The sequence below is a fragment of the Pantherophis guttatus genome, chromosome 1, assembly GCF_059756535.1.
Source record: "Pantherophis guttatus breed Tessera chromosome 1, ASM5975653v1, whole genome shotgun sequence".
NCBI classification, from domain to species: Eukaryota; Metazoa; Chordata; class Lepidosauria; order Squamata; family Colubridae; genus Pantherophis; species Pantherophis guttatus.
This window is the reverse complement of record NC_142063.1, coordinates 188,198,281-188,222,660: the sequence shown is the minus strand read 5'-3', so window position 1 is coordinate 188,222,660 and position 24,380 is coordinate 188,198,281. Positions and strand designations below refer to the sequence as shown.

Sequence of the window (24,380 nt, the reverse complement as noted above, 5' to 3'; positions counted from 1 at the left end):
GAAAGAAATAGATGACATTTCCTGCAAAAGTTTATAGGACAGCACTTCTTCTTATTGTTGACAATACCTTGCTTCCTTTATTGATTACTATCCTGTTTCCCCCAAAATAAGACATCCCCTGATAATAAGCCCAATTGGGCTTTTGAGTGCATGGCAATAGGCCAAGCACTTATTTCAGGGTTCAAAAAAATATAAGACAGGGTCTTATTTTCGGGGAAACACAGAATTGAAGCAGAATTTAGTGAAACATTTCCAATCAGCAGAAGTGTTTTTCACTGAGGAAATAAGAGAGACAATTCTTTTCTATCCTCCATGAAGGCGAAGAAAACTACCACAGTGTGACAAGACTTCAGATTTCATGACACTGAATTCTACTTTTCGTTTTCAGTTTCATGTTTATTTGCCATGTTCTGTTCCAAATTTTGCATCAACATCAATATAATTTTTTCTTTGTGTTTTTAAGGCTCCTGTTCAGTTGTTACTACTTCTTGTCTGGGTTCATGTGCATTTTATTAGTCTTCAAACTACTAATAATTTCACCAGTTCTGATTTTTGAGGGAAGGAGAGAGGAATAGAGACACTATTGCATAAAGTTGTTCTGTTATTGTATTGTAGCTCTCTCTTCCCCACCCCCCACCCCACTATATCTTTTTATATCCAGATTCATTATTAATTTCACTCATCACAATCTTGACCTGCTCAAATCATAACTTGTTAGGAGCTCCTCTATTACTATAACAATATAAGAAACAAAATATAATTTTAAAATTATTTTTCAAAAATATAACCTAAACTTCAGCCTTTTATTGGTTGTTTTGTCTAATTCTTCTAATATAACCAGCTCTCTCTCATAAGATGCAATTGTTTCTTTTGTCATTCAAAAGGATCCAAGGTTTCACTGGCAAGTGATGGCCATATTCTAATTTATATGTATCTGCTGGAATATGAGTGGGGCCGGTTATGACACATACATGATTATATCATTACTGTATACATATTGTAATGTATATCCTGACATACATAGGTAATTGCGACATTCACATGATTACATCATTGCCTACTTCTCAACCTTTGGGCCTCGTTGCAGTTCTTTATGGGCATCATTATCTTGATCCTTCTCAAAACCCGGGTTCAAAGAACTCAAATTCAGAAGTGTAGAAATGATTCACCTTCTTCTTCAATCTTGGTAGAATGATTTCTGCAAGCATTTTCCAATGGAGGAGGAGAGTCATCAAGCATTCCAGACTTCTACCCTTCCTCATAAAAGAATCTTTCTTGCTGCTGTATGTGACACCTGTTGTTCTTCTATCTGCAGAGAACTAATGAGTTACCATGACTGATGGATCTGTTATTCAAAGTGCCTTATTTCAGTCATTGAGCCCCTTTAAAGTACCTGTGCATTGTGTCATATTTCAGAATTTTGTACATATGTTCAGTGAAGTAAAATAATTGTAATTGATTTTGCAGTCCCCTGTCAATATAATGAAAATTTACAGGTAGTAAATTTACTGTTCAAAGTTACAACGGCACTGAAAAACGTGACTTATGACTAGTGGTGGAATTCAATTTTTTTACTACTGGTTCTGTGGGCGTGGCTTGGTGGGTGTGGTGTGGTTTGGTGGGCATGGCAGGGGATGGATACTGCAAAATCTCCATTCCCACCCAACTCCAGGGGAAGGATACTGCAAAATCCCCATTCCCTCCCCATTCCTGGGGGAAGGATATTGCAAAATCTCTATTCCCACCCCACTTTGGGGCCAGCCAGAGGTGATATTTGCTGGTTCTCCAAACTTCTCAAAATTTCTGCTACCAGTTCTCCAGAACCTGTCAGAACCTGCTGAATTTCACCCCTGCTTATGACAATTTTTCACACTTATGACCATGGCAGCATCCCAATGGTCACATAATCAAAACCCAGATGCTTGGCAACTGGTTCATATTTATGATCATTGCTGAGTCCCAAGGTCATGTGATCTCCATAAGAGCCACGGTGTTGCAGTGGTTAGAATGCAGTACTGTAGGCTAACTCACTGCTCACTCCAGGAGTTTGATTCTGAACAGCTCAAGGTTGACTCAACCTTCTATCCTGCCAAGGTTGATAAAATGAGAACCCAGATTGTTGGGGGCAATATGCTAGCTCTGTAAACTGCTTAGAGAGGGCTGTAAGCACTGTGAAATGCTATATAAGTCTAAGTTCTATTTTGCTACTTTCTGACAATCAAAGTCAATGGGGAAGCCAGATTCACTTAACAACCATGTTACTAACTTAACAACTGCAGTGATTCACTTAACTATTGTGGCAAGAAAGGTCGTAAAATGGGGCAAAGTTCACTTAACAAATGTTTTGCTTAGCAACAGAAATTTTGGGCTCAGTTGTGGTCATAAATTGAGGTCTGTCTGTATTATGAACCTGAATTCATATATTTGTACGAATTCAGGTTCCTAATTCCTGGGAACTCAGCAACAGTTCAAAATCTTGATTTAACCTATGGTAATTTGCATTGTGAAGATTCAGAGCAGATGTCCTATAATATCTAGGATAAGATACAGTGCTGCATTATAGCTAGAAACGGGTCTGTTTCTGAATGTCTGGTGTTTGGTGTTGTATATTCTGCCTCATTTTCTAGGGAAATCAAATGCTATTCCTTCTGTAGAAACAGGGGGATACTGTTTCTACTCATTCTGCCTACTTCTTTTTTCTGAAGATTAAAAAAAAGTCCTTGTTCTTAACAATGTGATCCAATTTATTAAATAAGGAAGTGGGGGATAATTCACCTTGAAATTAAACCTTTTGCAGAAATTAAACCTGCTCTAACAGAGAAGGCATCTTCATAAGATCTCTGCTTTATATTCATTCATTGAGGATGTACATCAGGAGCACATGGATTTTCTTTTGCTGCTAGTATTTTTTGTTGTTGTTGCGAGTTGAAATGCTCCTTTGTGCTGCCACTCTTTCCCAATCATTTTATTTCTCTATCTCATCTCTGCTTTTTATGTTGCTATTACTATGGGAATTGTTATATAGACCCAGGCTGAACTGAGATTGAGTATAATCTTCAGAAGCCCTTGCTGGACTGTCTTCTTTGCTACTCTAAATCCTAATATACTATGTGCCTGGCTGATTGTGGGTGAAGGACTATCAATGGCTGCTAACAACATGAAGTGCTTATCTTTTGAATAATGAGACTGGTTTTCTGTGCATCCCCTTATTATTTAATGAGGAATAGGTTGCTACCCTGGAATGGGAGATAACAGGATTATGTCTGCCTCTCCCTTAACTTCAAACCACTTGCATTTTTAACAACACCAAGTCTAAATTATAACAGTAACATAATGGTTGGTTGCCTGTAGGAGTAGCTGCATTGTTTCAGCACTTTCATTGTTATATATATATGATTGCTAATAATGGTTTGGCTTTCCAAGCTGGAAAAGGCTATTTTCCCTTCTTTTCCACTTAGACTCCTTGTATTGTATCCAAAATATAAAATGTTTTCAGGGGGAAAAAATATTGCTGAAGGGTAGTAGAGGCAATAAAAATGTCAGATGACATTTGCAGACTACACTTTCTGTGTGTGTTAGTGCATGTGTAGAATTAAATGTGTAGCATTAAAGTCAAGTTTAAAATGCTAAATAGTATTAGGTATAAAATAGGAAAGGCCTATTGTTTATTCCCAATTCATGTTAGGCCTTTTATATCCACAAAACAATAATAATTGTATTAAATCTACTATTGAACTAGGAAATTGTTATCTTAAGGATAGATAGCTATAAATCAAAATTCAAATGAAAATAACTGTATACTTCTTGGCTATTTACTATAGATACAAAACTGGTCTCACAGAAGCATGCTCAAGGTAAATTCTCCATTTAGAGTAACAATTGCTTGTTGACCATTTGGTTCTTCATACTGGTCTTCTTTCCCAGAAGCACTTATTTTCATTCATCTAGATGTGACTACTTACTTTGGGAAATTGTATTAGAAAAAGATGCTAATGGTGATTAAAATCTACCTGCTGATTAATATTGACTATCTGGTGTAGAGTTAATTAATACAAAGTATATAAATATAAGTTAACAATTTGAAAAATTATGGGATCAAGATACAGAAACACACAGAAAGCTAAATCAGATCCAATATTGCTATCAAAGCTTTTTTATGGATGTCAGTAAAGGAGCAATATTTTAGGAGAGTATTGTATAAGGAGAACTGGTTAATTCCACATTATCATTCTTGTACATTGGCCTATTTCATGCATATTTCTTAGATGTGATTTTTATCACGGTTTACTCAACAATGCATTCAGTTTGTACATGGTGCTAAACTTCAATCACACTAACTGCAAAACAAGCCGTCGTGTAGTTTAGCATTAAATGTTCACCAAGTTGCTATGTTAACAGAACAACAGAACAGAATAACAGAGTTGGAAGAGACCTTGGAGGTCTTCTAGTCCAACTCCCCACTCAAATAGGAAACCTTATACCATTTCAGACAAATGGCTGCCCAGTCTCTTCTTAAAAACCTCCAGTGATGGAGCACCCACAACTTCTGAAGGCAAGCTTCTAACTGTCAATTCTAACTGTCAGGAAATTTCTCCTAAGTTCCAGGTTGCTTCTCTCCTTGATTAGTTTCCATCCATTGTTTCTTGTCCTGCCTTCAGGTGCTTTGGAGAATAGGTTGACTCCCTCTTCTTTGTAGTAGCCCCTTGAATATTGGGACACTGCTATCATGTCAACCCTAGTCCTTCTTTTCATTAAATTAGAAATAACCAATTCTAGCATCTGTTCCTCATTTAACAATGTCTCCCACACTGATTTTTTGTAACACAAATCAGCTAGGGCAGGGCTGTCAAACTCCCGGCCTGTTGGCTGGATGCGTCACACACTGGCCACACCCATGCCCGGTTTAACAAAGGGGGAAAAGACTGATACATCATGTGATGCCGTCATGCTGATGTGAGTTTGACACCACTGAGCTAGGGTTTGCAATCAGACATGGAGATGCAGGGTTGGACATGTTTATCTTACCGTCTCCCCCAACCTTCTTATAATAATCATCTCCTTTGAGGTTTTTTCCCTTAGCAAGCAAAAAGATAAGTCTCATCCTTTTCTTACAAAATCTGTCATTTGAGATTGGTTTGGCTTAAAAAGACAGAGAGGCAGAAATATGGCAGGAGATTTTGGGGTGGAACCTAATCAGTGGTGGGTTTCAAAAATTTTTACTACCGGTTCTCTGTGTGTGGCTTGGTGGGCGTGGCATGGCTTGGTGGGCGTGGTAGGGGAAGGATACTTTAAAATCTCCATTCCCTCCCCACTCCAGGGGAAGGTTACTGCAAAATCCCCATTTCCTCCCGATCAGCTGGCAGAGAATAGATGGGAGGCAGAGAATAGATGGGGCCAGTCAGAATTTTTACTACCAGTTCTCCGAACTACTCAAAATTTCTGCTACCGGTTCTCCAGAACTGGTCAGAACCTGCTGAAACCCACCTCTTAACCTAATGTCTCCTGACCAAAGTAGGCTACTGCCCTAAAGTCTCTCTAGTCTAGCCACCACACTGCAATACAAGATATTTAGTATTTTCTAAGTCTCTGGTTTATAATGTGTCCCAATTGCCATAAATACATGGAAAAAATAGAAGGGACCTAAAAGGGTCCCAGATGAATAATGTTTTTGTAAGCTTCACATGGCCATTCATCTATCATTTTCTGTGAAAATTGGAAAATGATTTTTTACTGACCACACATGTTGAATAAAATGGCCCATCCTACCTCCCAACCCACACACGTGTACTTTGCACGTAGGCCTTCTTCAGCATTGTTCAGGAAGGAAAAACTAATTAAAACATTTCAGGCAGCTTTGCTGACATTAATGGCTCTTCCTGATTTACAACAAGAATATATTGATATTAATGCTGCTATTTTTAGGACAGAAAGGCAGACTTTCTGGGATTGATGTATTTATTTCTGGCTCCAGTATTTTGATAGCCACAAGTCATTTGTATGTAGGCATTATGTGTGTTGTGTGTGTATGAGAGAGAGGGGGGGAGGGAGGGAGAGAGAAAGAGAGAGAGAGGAATTAATGAAATTGAAAGAAAGACTGTGAGGGTGGGTTTTCACCTTCCCCCACTCCCCTTTGGCTAATCTGAGGCACACTACCACATCTGAAGCCACTTGGCTCATTATGGATTTCATGGAAACGGATTCGCTGAAAGTGTTTCCATATGTGTGTTCCCAGTATATCCCGGCTTCCTCTAAATGGGAGTAGAAACTTGCACACAAGCTGGAAATGGCTTCAGGATGTGACAGAATAGTCATATGACCACAGTGGCTCAGTGGGTGGCCTTGTCCAAAAGACACAGGCCCCTGTTCATTGGCTTCTGTCCTAGTCCAGATTCAGTTTCAAAGAGGGTCTTCCTTTCTTTTTCTTGAAAGTTTTTAATCAAGTTCTTAAAGGCAAGGAAATGTCTTTCTTTTCCAAAAAAGGAAGTGGGTGGAGGGAGAGCAATGTAGTATTTGAATGAGATTCTAATGGCATAGCTTGTTCCTCTGTTCCTAAGAATTGGGTAGTATCTGATTTCATTGGCAAATAACACAGTACAATTTATAACATTAGAAGCCAGTGCAGAAATTGGCAGAGTGGGTATTCTTCTGAAAAAACAACATGAAGTAACCTATTTTTCCTTACTTTTGGGTCTGGCAGGATTTATTCACTCAGTATCTTCATATTAAATGTGCATAGCAGGCTCATTATGTTCCATCCATGTGTCTTCTAAATCATAATGAAATTCTGGTGAAGTTATTATTCAAGAAAATTGCTTAGTACTCATGAGATGGGGAAGGGCTCAAAGGAAGCTAAACTGAAACTTTTCTGCTATTTAAACACGTTTAATTTTGGCCTTTTTTTTTTTTTGCCCAAGAAGTGTATATAGGATACCAAGTGATGGGTTGAGGGCCATATTCATATATACATGTCCATGCATAAGAGACAAATACAAATATTTAAGTGCAAAAAGATAGAGCTGGGGAATAAGTGCTTGTGTTTCTGTTAATTCAGCAGTCCTGGTAAAATTCCCATGTTTTTGGGGTGTCCAAGAGACACTTTTGACCCTGTAATTTTAAGAGAAGGAATGACCAGCTAAGAAAAGGCCTGATCTGAGGAGTTTCTGGCCTGGAATAGTTCTTGTGAGTCATTCCAGTGGAAACAGCTTCCTAAAAAGCACTTCTGTTGTTGTTTCATTTGTTGTTCAGCCTCTGGCAACAGCAGTCCAAAATTGGAGCTGAAAAATGATCTCCGCTCCCCTACCCAATTTCCAATAATTGCAGATTATCTCATTTTTCCACTTGTCTGAAGTATCCTTTTTTACATATTTATTTATTATTTTATTAATCAAATTTATATAGCCGCCCATCTCATCAAAGTTGACCCTGGGCAATAAACAAGAATTAATAAGATTTAAAAACAAAAAAATGCACAAGGTTAAAGTTCTTATTAATAATTATCATATGCAGAATCTTACCTGTCACAGCCTTCGCTGTAGAGAATAAAACAAAAGCAGCTACTTAGCTTCCTCAAAGTTAGGAATGCCATGGCCATTCCTTGATCTAGTTCTGAAAGATGTCACTGATGGACATAAAAACAAAATCTGTTAGTAAAGGAAATTATAGGTTTGATTCTGATTTTTTTTCTTCAGTCCCAAAATTACCATTACAATATATAGTGCAGGCAGTTCTAAAGAAAGCATTAGCAATATTAAGCAATACAACAAAATGTGGTGAATTGTCACTTTTAGTGGGAATGTTCCTTTTTTCAGAGTTCTAGTCTAAGACTAGTATCCAGACCAGGAGTGGGTTCTACTTACCTTTACTACTGGTTCGCAAGGGGATCGTGCACGTGCCTTGCTTCTCTGCATGCGCCAATCGCCGATGACGACATCTGGGGAGGTGAACGAAGCCTCCCGCCGGTTTTACTACCAGTTCTTGCGAACCGGTCCGAACTGGGGGCAACTCATCACTGATCCAGACCTTGGGTCCATTGTACTATTTTCTTTCCTTCTGCACCATTTTTCTAATATTCTGCTTTACATAGCTACCAAGCTCACTTTGCTTCATTGGGCTGTTTTGTGAACTTTATTCTGGGAACATTGGGGGGGTGTTTTAAAAATTATTTTTAGTTTTGAAATGTCAAAGTTCTGCATATCTTGCTACCTCCTCGTAATGGACTGTTTGGCCCATGTTTCTTTTGGCCCTAACTACAGGAAATAGCAAGAAGAATTGGGCATATTAAGCAATTTCCATTGACATATCTATAACAATATATGTTTACATAGTACCACGACTAGTGCTACCATTAATTTCTTACAGCTCCTGTAATATGCTGTCACCAAGTTTAGTCTCCAGGAAAAACATTAAAGCAATAAAATATTTTGAAGGCAAAATTTTGTATACAAATTAGATCATGTGGAGTTTATACTGTGGAATAACATTGCAAATGAAGAGAGCCTACCTGTCTATCCATAGATTCCTGTTTTAAATACATGCGGAACATTTCTTGATCTGCCAGTGCAATTAGAATCATGGGTTATATATGTTGAATAAATATTTCTCAGTTCAGGATTTTCATTATAAAGCAGACTCTTGAAATAATCTTTGATTTCAAATGTTTCATGCTGTGCTGTATAGTTATACTTGCAATAATCAGAAGTGGTTGGTCTTCATTTCAAGGGTGGAGTGTGGACAGAAGATATCTATGTGTCACAGGATTTATGAAAACCGTGAGCTCCCAAAATCATTTTAATAGACTCTTTGGAAACTGACAGATGTGCAAGGAATGATGTGCATGCAAGGAAAGTTTCAAAAATTGGCATGTTCTCATTTTAGTGAGAACGCATATTTTTACTCCTGGTTCTCCCAAATACAACATGGGTAAAATCTGGAATTTTGGGATTTGGTGCTCATAGTGGGTTAATGATATCCAGCTTATCATGGTTCCCCGCCACAGTTTGCTCAGGTAGATGAGGCTAACAAGACTGAAACTGAATCCAAACAAGATGTACGCAATACTGGTAGGTCTTCTTGGCATGCTGGAGGGGAGACCCCTTCTGTGATGGATAAAGTGGTAATTCCCCAGACTGATCAGGCTCAGGAAAGCACTGGCAGCTCTGGCTGTGATTCTGAAGAGGAAAGGCATTTGCAGATTTCAAGCCAACACACTCCTAAATTTCAGGGGATTTCCATAAATTCTGACCAAAGGCATCTCAATCTTTGAAGGCACTGAAACCCACAATCTCTGCCTTTGGTTTCCCTTGCTTGAAAATGAATTAAACCGATTCTGGGCAGGCAAACTGGAGGCAGCGGCACAGAATTTTTCAGAATGATTTTTGAGAATCATCATCTTCTTTTGAGGACTCTGGCATAAAAGTAATGTTTCAGCATCTCCAATGGGAAATTGACTGTACATGCTGCTCCAATTAAGAGGAATACCCCAGCACTTCCCTAATAATAAACTCACTGATGTATATATTTAGAAATGTTGTGGGACTATTAGGACCAAAACTTATTCTAGTCACAGAGTTTCATTCCCTGTTCAGCTTCTTATGCCTCTCAGATTTTGCTGCGAGCAAAATAGATTATTTAAAACAATTTGAGTCAAACTCAACTTGGATGCATGTGTGGTTTTCTTGGCAGCAATGGAAGGAGTTTGCCACTGCCTTCTTTTAAGATATATTTTTTTTTTTACTTTCCAGCCTACAGTTCTCGGTTTTCTTGGTGGTCTTCTATCCAAGTATTAATCAGATTCAATCCTGCTTAGTTTTCTCAGAACAGCGAAGTGGGCTAGTAACACCTACTTATTCAGGCAAGAAAAGTGGGAAATACAGAAATTTGTGTGGAATGCTCGCTGAGAATATCAGTAGATGGACTGGAGCCTTAGAGTTCACTGGAGCAAGGAGAATACTGACCATCATTGGAGATGCTGCTCTAATTTAGGGAACAAAGAGAGATTATTAATGTAAAGCAGTTATCTCCTTTAACAATTGAACAAAGCAGTTAAAAGACAAACAGCGGTAGATGCAAGTATTTCATATTGACTCATCAGTACCAAAGTTACAATAATACGGTTAAATATCAACATAGAACATGAAGTCCAGTGAAAGCGTTAAATTAGACATATAATGTGTGTGAACACTGTCACACTGGTTGGTGTCCACACATGTTATATGTCTAATTTAGCGCTTTCACTGGACTTCATGCTCTATGTTGATATTTAACCGTGTTATTGTAAATTTGGTACTGACGAGTCAATACGAAAAGATTATTAAGCCAGTTAGCCATCTCTATGTACGTTTAACTGTTTTATCTATTACTTAGGTGGGTGAGCTTCACTGGATGGATGAGCTTTGCATCCATTGCTCCTGTGTCTAGGGAGATAAAAAAAAATCTTGATTTTGCAATTCCAGTATATTTATATTTGGAAACTTAGTTCAATATTCATACTGTACATAGATATAAACATACACGGCAACCTCTCTGGACTTCCGCCCTCTCCCTCCTCTTTCTTTTAATAAAGCTGCTGCAAATTTATTTTGTATGGATAATCGGAAATGATTTTTTTGTTATTAATCAATCTACTGAAGTCCATGTTTGCATGTTTAAATTGAAGAAGTTGGAATACTGTAATAATATGAGGCTCATTGAACCATTTATACTGGATTGGAAGAAAAAAAGGGATTTGAAATGCAGGTTTCCGTTTTTTCCTCTATAGTATACAGACTAGCAGGAATGGGAAACTTGATGTGTGCTGTGAAACTTCTTGGAAATGATACTATCAAAACACTGTGAATGATCCCAGATTAATCTGTGTCAGTGCATTTGATAAATATAAGCACATAAGATTAGTCATAAGGCAAGGACGATTAGGTGCAAAACACATGTTTGGCGTGAGTAATATAGTTACTATTAATATGAAGATCAACTCTATAAATGTATATAAAAGGACTGTTTGCAGTGAAAACACCAAGGGTTGAGCGTAACCTAACCACAATCTCTGACACGTAAGCAGGAAGGAAATGGGGAAGGGAGGAGAGGGTTTGTTTTTTTTTTAAGTGTCATGAGAGGCTGATAGACTTTGTGGTAGGAGGGATAAAAAAGAGATAAGAATAATGAAACATAAAGGAAGATGTGTGCTAAAATGTGGCAATAGATATTGCTTCATTTAGCCTCCTACCTTACCATCCTACTTGAAAATTCAAGACACCGGCACCCAGCAAACTGCATCTTTTGTCCATATTTACTCGTTAACAGATTGTTTTGGGGAGTCAATGTCCCTTTAGAGTCCCCACCTTTTTCTCTTATTTGGATCATCTAAAAATGCTGGCGTTTGCCTAGAGTTTTTCATTTGTATTTGGGTTACAATCTTTTTGGCGTGCAACTGCCTGAGACTTGCTGCTAGAGGAAGAAATGAGCTAAAACCAACTTTTATTTTAGGTGTATGGATTGTCTGTTCTGCTTTTTTTTAAGAAAAAAAAAGTTAACTGGCTGCAGTTTAGTGAGCTTTCCCAACATAATGACCAACAGATAAATGCTCCAATTTTGCACTTATTTGTATACAGATAGTCCTGAACTTACAACCACAATAGGGCCCTAAATTTATGTTGCTAAGTGAGACATTTATTAAGTGAGTTTTGCCCCATTTTACGACCTTCCATGCCACAGTTATTAAGTGAATAATTGCAGTTGTTAAGTTAGTCACACTGAATCTGGCTTCCCCAGTGACTTTGCTGATCAGAAGGTCACAAAACGTGATCACATAATCCTGGGACACTGAAACCATCATAAATATGAGTCGGTTGCCAACTCTCTGAATTTTGATCACGTGACCATGGGGATGCTGCAATGGTCGTAAATCTGAAAAATGGTCATGTCACCTTTTTCAATGGTATTGTAACTTTGAATGGTCACTAAATGAATTGTTGTAATTCGAGGACTACCTGTATAGCGATAGGATGACTTTGGGTATAGGATTCTGTAGACCAGTGTTTCTCAACCTTGGTAGCTTGAAGATGGGTGGACTTCAACTCCCAGAATCCCCCAGCAAGCGCTGCTGGCTGGGGGATTCTGGGAGTTGAAGTCCACCCATCTTCAAGCTACCAAGGTTGAGAAACACTGCTGTAGACAGTCATGGAATAACAACAGCAAATACAGGTCTTCTAATTTCCAGTACTTGCTCCAAATATGTTAACCTCCACTGAGTGACCAAATTATTTTAATAGTTGTGTAAAATGTTATATTTTCTCAAATATTTGATTGTTTAACTTGACAAAAAAATATGACTGCTCTAGGAAAGAAGTGTGGATAAAAATATTTTATCTTTGTTTCCAATATTTCCATGAAAGTTTTCTCTCTCTCAAGGTTTAGTTTTGATAAATAATTTCAGGCAGGATCTCATATAAATATTATGTTGCCAAACATTTTATGCTGTACACCAGTACTATCTATTGAGATGTAAGCTCCAGTGAGCTGAGTAGGATTTATTCCCTGATATGTTTGTATAATATTCTAGCCCCAGAGAGATTTTTGAGTCACTCACAATTGCTACAGCCAGCAATGAATTATGTGCATCTCCCAGAGGCATTTGTTTGGCTTCTGTCTCTCAGCCTGAATTGACTTAAGCAACTTTTACATTAGTTTATTAGAAGTTACTTCTTTATTAAGTCTGGAACCCAGATTCTAAATATGAAGCGATTAGCCCCAGTGATTTCATCTAAATTAAGTACAGTTGCTGTTCTGTCAACTCCTATCTGGCACTAAATCCCACTGAATTCAGGGGAACTTACTTCTGAGTAGATGTAGCTGTGGTGGCTGTTTCTGTCCTCAGAATCCTACATAATAGACTTTGTCTTGAAACACTGTCTCATTAACTGTCCTGAAGATTATCTAGGCAAATAATCTTGGTATTTTTAATATGCATCTTGGTATTTTTAATACCACACTAGATGTGTGATTATTCACATTATGGCTATTTAGAAGGTTTTATTGTTTAGTATAGTAGCAGATTCAGGGATTCTGCTGCTCTGAAGATTATTCTGCCACAGTGTCTAATCAATGGTGCCTGAAGTTTCTGCAAGTAAATTGGTTTTGAAAGAAGTCCGGAGAGGACAATTTAGATAGAATGATCATTCTTCAACTTGCAAAACAGATCGGATTTATTTCTCTGGGAACCTAGATTAGCCTTAGCCCTAATGTTGACATCATTTATAATGAACAACTTTGACTCACATCATCACGTTGTCCTCACATGACGTATCACAACTTTTTTCCCCTTCGCTAAAATGGGGGGGTGGGGGTGGCCAATGCGTGACGCATCCGGCCCACAGGCCACAGGTTTGACATGCCTGATATATACAATTCTCTTTGGGTCAATTGGCAATAGTAATCTGTTAATACAATTCTCTCTGACTCTTAGAAATGACTTTCAGTTAGTTCAAGTGGGATTTACGTTGAAGCAAATGTGTCTGGGATTATGGATTATTGTCTGCAATGCTTCAGATGCAGCACTTTAAACCAGTTGCAACTTTTCTGAGGACATTTAAACTGTTGTAGACAGAGATACACACTATGAAGCACCTTTTGCAAATCGCATGCAAATAGCTGCATAACTGTGTAAACTATACAGAGCCTGAGTAATATTAGCACAAACTACACTGCAAAACAATAATAAATTACCCTTCTCGGCTCTGGAGTTTTCCAAATGGCAGTATTGTGAAATAGGAACTACTACTATATTGGCATTTTTTTAAAAGTGTCACACTAAAAACTAAATCAGAAAGCTATGATTTGATTAGACAGATGGTGCATATTCTGGCTACAGGAAAAATCCTATGTTTTCTCTTTTGTTTTCCAGGCCATGCAGTTAGTTCTCTGTGCATTTTTTACATCTTTGAGTTCCTTCTTTCATTTTGGAACCATTTTTCTCTTGACTGGTTCTTTATAGTTTCTAATATAATTTCATCTCTCTTCATTACGATTAGGAGAGGAGCAAATTTGGATAGGGTCACAGTTTATAGACAGGAAAGAGTCCCCCCCACCCAACTCAGATTCCTCAATTGAAAATGCCTCACCACCCAGCTATGGAAACAAAGTTTCCATTGAAATTGCCATTTTAGTTGGAAGAAAGCGTTGACTCTTTCCCCCATCAATATTTTTGTATTTTTTTCCTTCTGTGAAAACTTCTAATTCTTCTTTGAGCATGGTATTGTAGATTGTGCCATCTTGGCTATAAAAGAGTTGGCATTCATTCTGAAACTTCATCACTGGAGGAAAGATTGCAAAATGTAAGGTCATGAATGTAAAAAGCTGTTTTATAGAAGATAGTATATTTGTCCACCTAGCTAGTCGTGTTTACTCTTGATCAGCAATGGCTTTCTGCTCCGCAAAAGCTCCAGACCAGCATCTTCCAAAGACACCATGTATGACTTTCTGTATGTAAAATCTGTTCTTTCATTGAGTTATAGATACCATATACCCATATATTTCCACACATACAAAAAAAGAGGAATTCTTTTCCATGCTTACATTAGTAATTTCACCATTTTTCTAATGTAGGCAAAAAAAGAATCACAATTAATCTTTTCTGCATCTGTGGAAATTATATAGCAATGTTAAATTTCTCAATAAATATTAGTCCCTTTTCCCAGTATGAATAGGGACGCAACATGGTATGATTCTAAAATAACAACTTTGTTTCTGGGTGGTATTGCCTCTGGCTGTTGTTCAGTAGGCAGGAATGAAGGAAAAAGAAATGTGTGCCTGCTCAGAAGAGCCTTTGCTGTAAAAGCTACAAGTCACGGATTAGTAACAGACACAAGGAAAAGGAAACTAGAAATGTATATCAAGGGATTTTCTAAAAATATTAGAATGTACTTGTTAGATTAATAACATGGCATGCAGTTCCTTTTCTACTTATTCTTTACTCCAAAGTTAACAAACATGGCCCAGATCCAGTTCTGAACCCCCATTTGTGCAAAGAAGAGTCTTAGTTGTTTCTTTTCCAACTGCTTCCCCTATGAAATATGGCACTACTCTGGAGCAGTAGTTTAAAAGAGAGAGAAAAAGAAAGAAAGCCTCTATTGTGCCACTATAAGTTTTTTTTTTTTAAATTAAACTTCCAATGTCACAAGTTTAAAAAAAAAACCTTGCAAATTTCAGGAAAGATTAGAAAGGAGAGGATTAGACCTGCATGCTAAATGGAGAACAATAAGAGATTATCTAACCCACAGTCTGACTTTAAATTTTGCACCCAGGCTAGATAATTCATATGCTGAATATACTAAGAACAAGCTGCAACAAATGTCACAATAGGACTTTTTGAATGGTGCCCACTGATGTACTTACTTGCCTTCTTGCTTTGCTTGAAAATGTTTAAACATTATTCTGAGTCAAATGAGAATGGCTGAATATCTAGAAGGTAGTTGCAGACGTATAAATGGGAAATGAATATAATCAACTTTTGAGGTTTTCCTTTTCTGTTGTGGGTAAGAGTATGAGAGAAATCATTCTGGGGCTGCTCAGGCTTTCTATTCCCAGCAGAATCTGTCTTAAAATACCCAAACACTTTCATTCTGAGACTTGGTGTGGCTCAACTTATAGCATCATGGTCTTCTATCATCTTGACATTTTTCCAGTAAGATTTTTGTTCACCATATATGAAAATATATTTGACTGCTGTTCTCATTGTGGTATCTCCTTCTACTTTTCTGCCACCATCGCAGTCTTTTGGAGGAAGAATAACAAAACCTTAATATAGTGAACTGGCTATTTGGAAAGTAAGGTTATACCCTCACTTGGAAGAATATGGTCAGTGAGCGGAAACATCTCCATACAGCAAGGGTAGCTCATGTATATACAAAATGGAGGGCAATGTGTACCTCCAACTCTATCAAGCCCCTCCCCTTAATATTTCTCTTGGCTCCAGTCCTTAAAGCTCTTTCAACATTGCCAAGGAGCATTTGTTCAATCAGGCATGGTGAATGATGGATGACTGCTATGCTTTTCAATACTGGCCTTGCCCGCATATGGTGTTGTTTGCTGGAGTACAGCTATTAAGCTGCTAAAAAGTATTTGGATGGCCAGTTTAGAAGCAGAATGCTGGAAGGAGGCAATGGGCTTGACTAAGGTTATAAACTGTAAGCAGGAAATAAAGTGAGCCACATTCAGGATCCCTAGTTTGTTAGTGAACATGATTAAATCAACCACAAATTAATGCAGCTGAGATATAAATGTATCGCTCTCCCCCTTAAAAAGTATTCATCTCCTCCCAAAGGAGAGAAAATGAGATGCCAGGCTATATTTTCACATAAGATGGTGGTTCAGCAGCTGGTATCCTATGCATAAACAGACAGTCACTGCTGGGTGAAAAAGCTAATAATTAGGACACAGGCCATGGGGTAAAGAGACATGTCTAGATGACCATTCCTTAACTAACCATTATCAAATGAAGACTTAAGTGAAAAGTGTACCTATATACCTATGTTAGATATACTACAGTAGTCTTTGGCAATGATTTTGAGAAATATCATTTGATCAACATCTGAGTAGGTCATTGGCAATTTACACAATCAGTAAATTGAAGTAAGTTTTGCAATAATGGCAAATATCTGTAGCTCGGGTATAGGATGAGGGTGAGGGTTCATTCTCTGAGCTTATAGATTGGTTTCCCCTAAAATCTGCTGAAGATGTTACCTAGCCTGATAATGAAATGTTTGGAAGCCAATCCACAAGCTCGGAGAATGAACCCTCACCCTTTTTCTAAAAGTCTTCTAATAGTACCATTTAACTTAGAGTTTAAGGATAATTTATTTCAGTTAGTAGATTGTTTAATTCCATTCTAAGCTTTTACTGTAGGTACTGTTTGCTAAGTTTATATATATTGCACCTGTATTTAATATGTCCACCTATCCTGTCCTTTTGTTCCTCACCCCACCTCACCCCAATATCAGGCCAGAACAGAAATAGTATTGCCACTCTTTAAAGGTAGTAAGGGAACAGGAAAGGTCAAATGTTCCCTTCCCTTAGTCTGTTCTTGCTTATGAATGCTTCATCCTTCACCCTCTTAACATCTTTAAGTCCACGAGGTGTTTTTGCTTTTATAAAGTGCTTCCAACTTTATGTACAGTTTCAAATCCTGATTTTAAAATCTTAAATCCATTTTAAACTAAGCTGTGTAACCATTAGAGACAGTTATATAAAGACAGATTATAAATAAGCATGTAAAGGAAGGTGTGAGTGAATGAAAGTGGAAGTACACAGTGTCATAGCTCATGGGCCTTGTTCCCCAGTCAGTGCATAAGGCAACATTCCAGCTACACATTATTTTAGTACATTGTATTATAATAAATATTGCTATTTTTCATGACTTTCCCTCTATGGCCATATTTTCTGAATATAATCTATATCCTCTAAATTTGACTTTTAGCCACTGACTTCAAGTGAAGGGAAATGTTTCCAGCCATCCTTGCTTCACTTCCAGTACATAAATCAATTTGGATAAACTTCATATTCTTCATGGCAAGCACAGAGATGCCATATGTAGTCCTCTGCCTGTGTGCATATGAAAATCACTGCATATAAAGCAAGGCAGACAGAGTTCTTGGGTTCCTCTAGTGGTGTCAAATTATAGCTCTCGGGAGCTCCAGGCAGCAAGTTCAGTGGTGAAGAAAGTGTAAGTTGTATTTCAGCAGCTTTTGAGGGCCAGTGGTTCACCACCACCAATAAAAGCATGTTAAAACACAACAACTGTGAGGCAGCTGAGAAAAAGGCTAGTTGCTGCTAGTGAATGTGTCAAATTGATGGCTTTCATTGATAGGTCCCCATTCAAATCCTGTCAGAATGAGAGGTGTAAATTACGACCAGAGGCTGGAGTGCAGTGGATACAGACAGGTGATTACATGATCTTAACAGAGTAGCAGCCTTTCAATGCAGAGAGCTCTAAGCTATGTATGACACTGTTGATGTCAGGCACTATTCCTTGCAGTTTTTTTTAAATGTAGAATGATTTGCTGTTCTTGTGGGGCGGGAAAAGTGGGTTTGTTTTTTCTCCTCCTTATTTACATTCTATCATCACGCTTAAGAAAGAACTGGATATTTACAGATTTTTTCCCCCATCTTTTGTTGCAATTTTTAGGTGCTTCAGAGCTGAGCCCATTTTCAGATCCCAGGCAGTTTACAAGCATTTCATCCCTCACTGAGAGCCGCTTCTCCAACCCACGAATGCACTATCCAGCCACCTTCACTTATACACCGCCAGTCACTTCAGGCATGTCATTGGGTATGTCAGCCACCACTCATTACCACACCTACTTACCGCCACCTTATCCGGGCTCTTCCCAAAACCAAAGTGGACCATTCCAGACCAGCAGTACTCCATATCTCTACTATGGCACATCATCAGGATCATACCAGTTCCCCATGGTGCCGGGGGGAGACCGTTCCCCCTCCAGAATGCTTCCTCCCTGTACCACCACATCCAACGGCAGCACATTATTAAACCCTAACTTGCCTACCCAGAATGATGGTGTGGAGGCTGATGGAAGCCACAGCAGCTCCCCAACAGTCTTGAATTCTAGTGGCAGAATGGATGAGTCTGTCTGGAGGCCTTACTGAAATTTTCTCTGCGGGGCGTAAAATCAATCAGACAGAAAGCAAACCAATAAACAAACGATTGTCAGCTGATTATAAAGTGCCTGTTTTTTTGTTTTGTTTTTGTTTTTGAAATAGATTCTGTTGATATGTGCAACTGAGTAGCTGGGATGTTACCAGCTAATTATATGCATACAACATGAGACTGACTTTCCACATCATAGTTCCAATCAATGTGGATCAAAGCACAGTTTGTTTTCCTCCTGGGAATGTTGTCTCAGTTTTATATTTTAAAATATAATGATCCAACCCCAAAAGATGCCCATTCTGTCTAGACTCCTTTAAAAAAAAGCGAGTTCTTTTGCCAAGAGAGGAGACATGGACTCCTGCCAATTGTCAAGACAACGCCTGTGCTTTATTTGTTGTTCAAATAAACAGAAGCATCTTGAACTTCAGGTACGGTTGCAGTCATACAATCTCTAGGATCCTCTAGCATGCACAGTGTAATTCACTCAGTGTGTTTGTGCACACAGAAAAAAAAATGCTTCCATTTATACCAGAATATCTTCAGCTTACAGTAACTCCTCAGCCATCTTATCAAAGCCTTGCCTCTGATGAAAGAGAAAACTTTTGAAGCACTTGGCTTTCTTCTTCTTCTTTTGCTGAAATAGCACCCTATAAGGTACCAAGACAAACTTGTTTGTTTTGTGTTATACATTTTTGTGATTACCTTTGCCTTAGTCAAGTTAACCAAAAAAATTATTGGGGGAAAATGTCCCCCAAACAAAACAAAACAAAACAAAACAAAAAACAAACAAACAAACCAAATTCTAATTTCTTATGCAAGGAAAAAAAAAAAGAATGGCAATATATTGTACTCAAACCAAAACAGTATCAGTGGTATGTGTGTGTGGCTATCTTGTTTTATTTTATTAAGTTATAAATGTGTACAAAATTGAGGTTATATGCAAAAAATGAATTGTCATATAATTTTAAAGAAATATTTATAATTATTTAATAATGTTTGGTCCCTTTAAGGTTTTTTATAATGTAATGATATGTTGACTTCGGTCTCTAAAAATGTCTGTTGTTTTTAAATTGTGGCAGCCTTTGACTGGTACAGAATATCAGACCATGCATGAACTCTGAAAAGCAGTTCCAGTATAAACTATCTGCAATATCTATTTTTTTTAAAAAAATAATAATAATTAAATGCTTCCATCTCTAAAGAATTCAGGTATAATCATACATTGGCTTAATCTATGAAGGAGGTACTGCTTTAATTGTAACTGAATATTGGGTTGTCTTTTTTTAACCCGGTAAAAATTAACTGGAAACAGATTGAACAGGCATTATTTTGAATACATTACTCTACAATCCCTCCAGGAGGTGGAATCTAAAAGTCCATGTGGACACTTCGGCTCTTAACACGGAGCCTTTTCATCTCTGCCCTCCCCAAGGCTGCCTTCTGCACTGCAAAGCTCTGTCCCTCAAGATTGGGGCCTTTAGTAGGAGGGTTTCCTGTCAAGCAGAAGAGACATCCCCTCTCTCCCACACATACATTTCAAATATACATTTATCTTATATACATATGTTTTAATCCCAGCCAGCTTCATCTGGTGAAATTTAAAAGTTTTCCATGTTTTTCAATCAGCCTTTGGGAAACAGTAAAACAGCCCTGCATTGGCGCAAGGAAGGTTCTCCAAGAGACATTTCAGAATTCATCCACTTACCTGAAATCAGTAGCTTTCTGTTTAAGAACTCTTAAATTATTTTTTCAGGAACTATACATTATGTTACAAGGCATTGTATTAAAGTGGAATAAGCACATGTGAACCGCTGCAGAGGCTCTCTGCAGTTCAATGCTGCTCCAGCATCTGGCAACATATAATAGCTGAAGGTTGATTATAGAAGACAATATTTTCATAAAGTCAGGTTCCGCTTTCCTAATTGAAAAACATGAATATTCCTGAAGCTCTTAAAACCAATCATCCAACATTTACCATTTATCTTTTTTGCTGGTAAGAAATTAGTTCCTTGGCAAGTAAGTGTTTTTGTCCCCAATTATTCTGTAGTCTTTGACCATTCTTATTTAGACTCATGGTAGATAGAATTTGGCACTTTACACGAAATCCAGCAACTTGTAGCTTTGTGCATAGGCCCAAATGAAACAGGCTGTGAGGATGTGAGTGAAAGGTAGGGAGTGCAGGAGCTCTTTAAAAGAAGGTGTCACCTTCTTGAAATTTGTTGTCTTTCTGTCCTCTATTATGGTCTCCTTTGTGCTGTCTTTAGCTTGAACTGTGTGCAACAGTCTTTTCCATGGATTGTGATGCTGCTGAAACTAAGGATAGTTAGATGTAGTATCTTTTGAACACCCAGTCAATAAGAAAATGGACAATACAGTTGGGCAATTTCAGTGACAGCTGATAGCTAAGACAGCCCAAATAATGATTCTATATCCCCATGAATTATTCTTAGCAAATTGATATAATTCATTTGCTCCTTAGGTAAAATTATTGGCCTTCTAAAGGTTAATGATCAAGTCCCCTTTTTATAAATAGGAGAGACTTTCCTGATGTGTAATTTTCTTCCAAAGATGGAAGTTGCTATTGATCCTATTTATTGTTTGCGGTAGCTTGAAGCATACCCTTGTCCATTGATTTTTATCTATAAGATAAGTATGTTCATTTCAGCAGCACTTAAAAATGCTAGTGTCTGGTTACACATTTCAAGTTGTTTGGAATATTGTTGATTAAACAAACCAAAATAAGGACATGAATTGCCAGTGCAAATGCTGTTGTGTATTTAATAAAAGGTACTATATTTGTACATTATTTTTATTGCTGAGAAGGCCTTTTAAAAGATATACTATATGCATCTTAAATAATTTTGTAGGGATATTTTTTTTGTTGCTACAGGGGCTGCGGGCAGCAACCCAAATGCATTTAAAAAGAAAGGAAGAAAGAAAGACATTCTTGTACAATTTTAATACTGCTTTATATTCCTGGATTTAATCCAGCATAGATCATTTTTTATATTCTGTTCTGTAGCTTCAGTAATGTTTCTATATCATATTTTGGGATCATTTGGGATTAAAACTCCAGATTGCTCACGTGTGCAATTTTGCTTGCCCTAAAACATGTCCAGTTCATGCCCTTCTACTGTTGACCACAGCAATGAAATGATTTGCTTTACAGTTCAGAGTAACCAATAATAATAAGAGAGTCATAAGCACCTTTGATATAAGCACAATGCCCTTCTTTAGTGTCTTTCATGTTTTAAGTGTGCCTTAAAAAGCTCTCAGTTGGAAACATCTTTATCCATCTTGGGAGATACCTAATGCTTTGATGGCATCAGGAGAAAAAAAAAATAAAGTTCAAACTTTACGGTTACTATAATGTTTCTCCTGTATGTCACCCATCTCTACTTCCGAATTCATTTCCTTTTGACGCAGGAAGGGAAAATGGGATGGCATTAGCATTATGTGCTGTAGTTAGAATCTCAAGTCCACAGGAAAGGTTAGTCCAGTTTATAGTGTTAAAAATGCTTGTGCAAACATCTTTTCGGAGTCTGTATAAGCATTTACAGAGAGATTTTTCAAATCTTGGCCTTGAATAAAAACTCAGAATTCACTTGTAAACTTAGGCACGGCGAATCCAAAGTTTATTGGTACAAAATAGGCACTAGCGACTAGCCCATGAAAAACCCCTTGTCACAGCATCTAGGAAGGTGCTCCATTGAATCTGACTCTAAGCTAGCAGTCCCTGGGCATGGATTTGCTAGCCATTATCTCCTCCTCCCTTCTCGCCAGGCTTCATCAAGGAGAGATTTTTGCACTGTCAAGTTTGCCTGATACATTTGCCCTCCTTTCTTGCTGGAGCCTCCATTTTAGTCTTGGTGAGGTCGTGCATCAGGACTCTGAGAAAAGCCATGAACAAAAGCAATAATTTAAACATGAATAAAATATAAACCAAAGGAAATACTGTTTTCTAAGAGCTTTATTTCTGTGATAACATTTCATTTCAGTATGTTTGACCTGTCATTTAGCCATTTATGTTCGTTGCAATATTTTTAAAAAGATCAGCCAGAAATCATATTTTACAGTGTGTTTTGTTTACTAGGTACACTAAGCAATATTCCACAGTATTTTTTGCTTAAATATGTTTTACCAGTCTTGAATTTCTGCTGGAGCAAAATATTTGTAGCATTTCCTGTAAATACAAGCTTTAATTTCTTTCATTTTCCCCCAATTGCTGTTGTCCAAGAATTGCTTTCCATGCACAGATTGTACAAACACATTCTTTTTTTTTTGTGCCGCAGACAGCGATTGTGGAAGGGAAGGGTTTACTTTATCTTCAAAGGGACTGTGTGTATTGTATGTTGCAACTGTAAATTGAATTTGTTTGGCATTCTCTCATGATTGTAATATTAATTTTGAGGTTTGAATCTCATTTTCAATAAAGTGGCTTTTTTGTTATTGTTGTTCCTTGCTTCTTTGTCTTCTGCTGCATCTCCATAATTATCTCTTTCATATTTGTAAATAGACTAGAGCTGACTGGAGCCAGAGTATTTTGAAATACCAAACTGCATATTGACAGCTCCTTTAACTTCTGCAGGATAAAAACTGCTATTTTAAAACAGCACACTCCAAATCTTAAGCATAGTTATACGAAACTCCAAGGATCCTTGATTAATGGTGCACATCTAATGTTGTGTCATAGCCTGTATCAAAATAAGAGCTTACTTTAATAAATGAAAAAAGCAGGGGGGGGTTTTGAGGTATTCAACACTGTTGCTGTGGAGGAAAAAGTAGAAAGAAAGCATAGGCAGTAGAAGGTAACATTCTCTCAAATAATATCTGTATGGTATTATGTTCTATGTTGAAGTCACTAGCGCAGACAGAAATTGCTTCTTCTTTTTTATTTCTGGTGTACAAGGAAAGTGTCACTGTGAAGTTTTCACTAAGACCCTATTATTTGGTGTGGTGTCACAATTTTTGCGGTAGAGAAATGAAAGGTTGGGGGTGTTCTGAGGGCTTACATTTATCCCACGCATGTGCTACCAAAAGGAGTGTAAGGTATGCATTACACTGTTTACAAGTATGCCAGGGTTGAGAAATATAGCCCCCCACCCAATCCTTAGCAGTCCTAGCCACTTGGCCAATGGCCTGAAATGCTGGGAGTTGCAGTTTAGCCATACATAAAGAGCCACAAGGTCTCCATCCATACTAAGGCTAAAGAAATTGCAGGGTTAATTTTTTTCAATAAATGCATTTTTCCCCCAATGATGAGAAGTCAAGGCATGCTTTTAATAAATTAATAAATATCGACATTGAAGAGGTTGAAGTCAATATGATGATACATAAAATGAATAAACGTCATGAGCTCAAACAATAATAGTAACTAAAGATTGATAGTTTATTTCTGGGTGAGAAATAAAGGCAGATAGCTGACAGTTAATGTATTTTGAAATTTTTTTTTTAAAAAAATCTCAGAACTTCCTAAAGAGGATGTATTTGGCTTTAAAACCATAGAAATTCACTGATGAAGTACCTGGGTAATGGGTGGAACTGTTCTCAACAATGTACTCGAAGCAACAATCTTTATAAAGTGGATAGAAAGCTGGAAGCTCACAACCCCAAAAAGAGACCAAGACAGCAAATAAGAATAGGAGTGCAAGGAAACAAGGCATGAAGAAAGGTGACCTGCATAGTGTATATCATCTGGTGCAAATGGATCCTTATCTCCTTGCAG

General features: G+C 37.7%; 1 protein-coding gene across 6 annotated transcripts in view; it reads left to right on the top strand.

The window, feature by feature from the left end:
• The window catches only part of RUNX2 (RUNX family transcription factor 2), a 233,008-nt gene that overhangs the window by 149,449 nt on the left and 59,179 nt on the right, over positions 1–24,380 (top strand). For 2 of the 6 annotated variants that reach the window (XM_034426780.3, XM_034426778.3), the window contains one exon: positions 18,173–18,720. The exons of 3 other annotated variants lie outside the window; for them this stretch is intronic. In XM_034426780.3, the coding sequence (XP_034282671.1) occupies positions 18,173–18,651 (479 nt within the window). In that variant the 3' untranslated portion in view covers positions 18,652–18,720. Of the gene's footprint in view, positions 1–18,172; positions 23,105–24,380 lie in introns of those variants that run through there. One more of the 6 variants, XM_034426781.3, reaches the window with a different exon arrangement.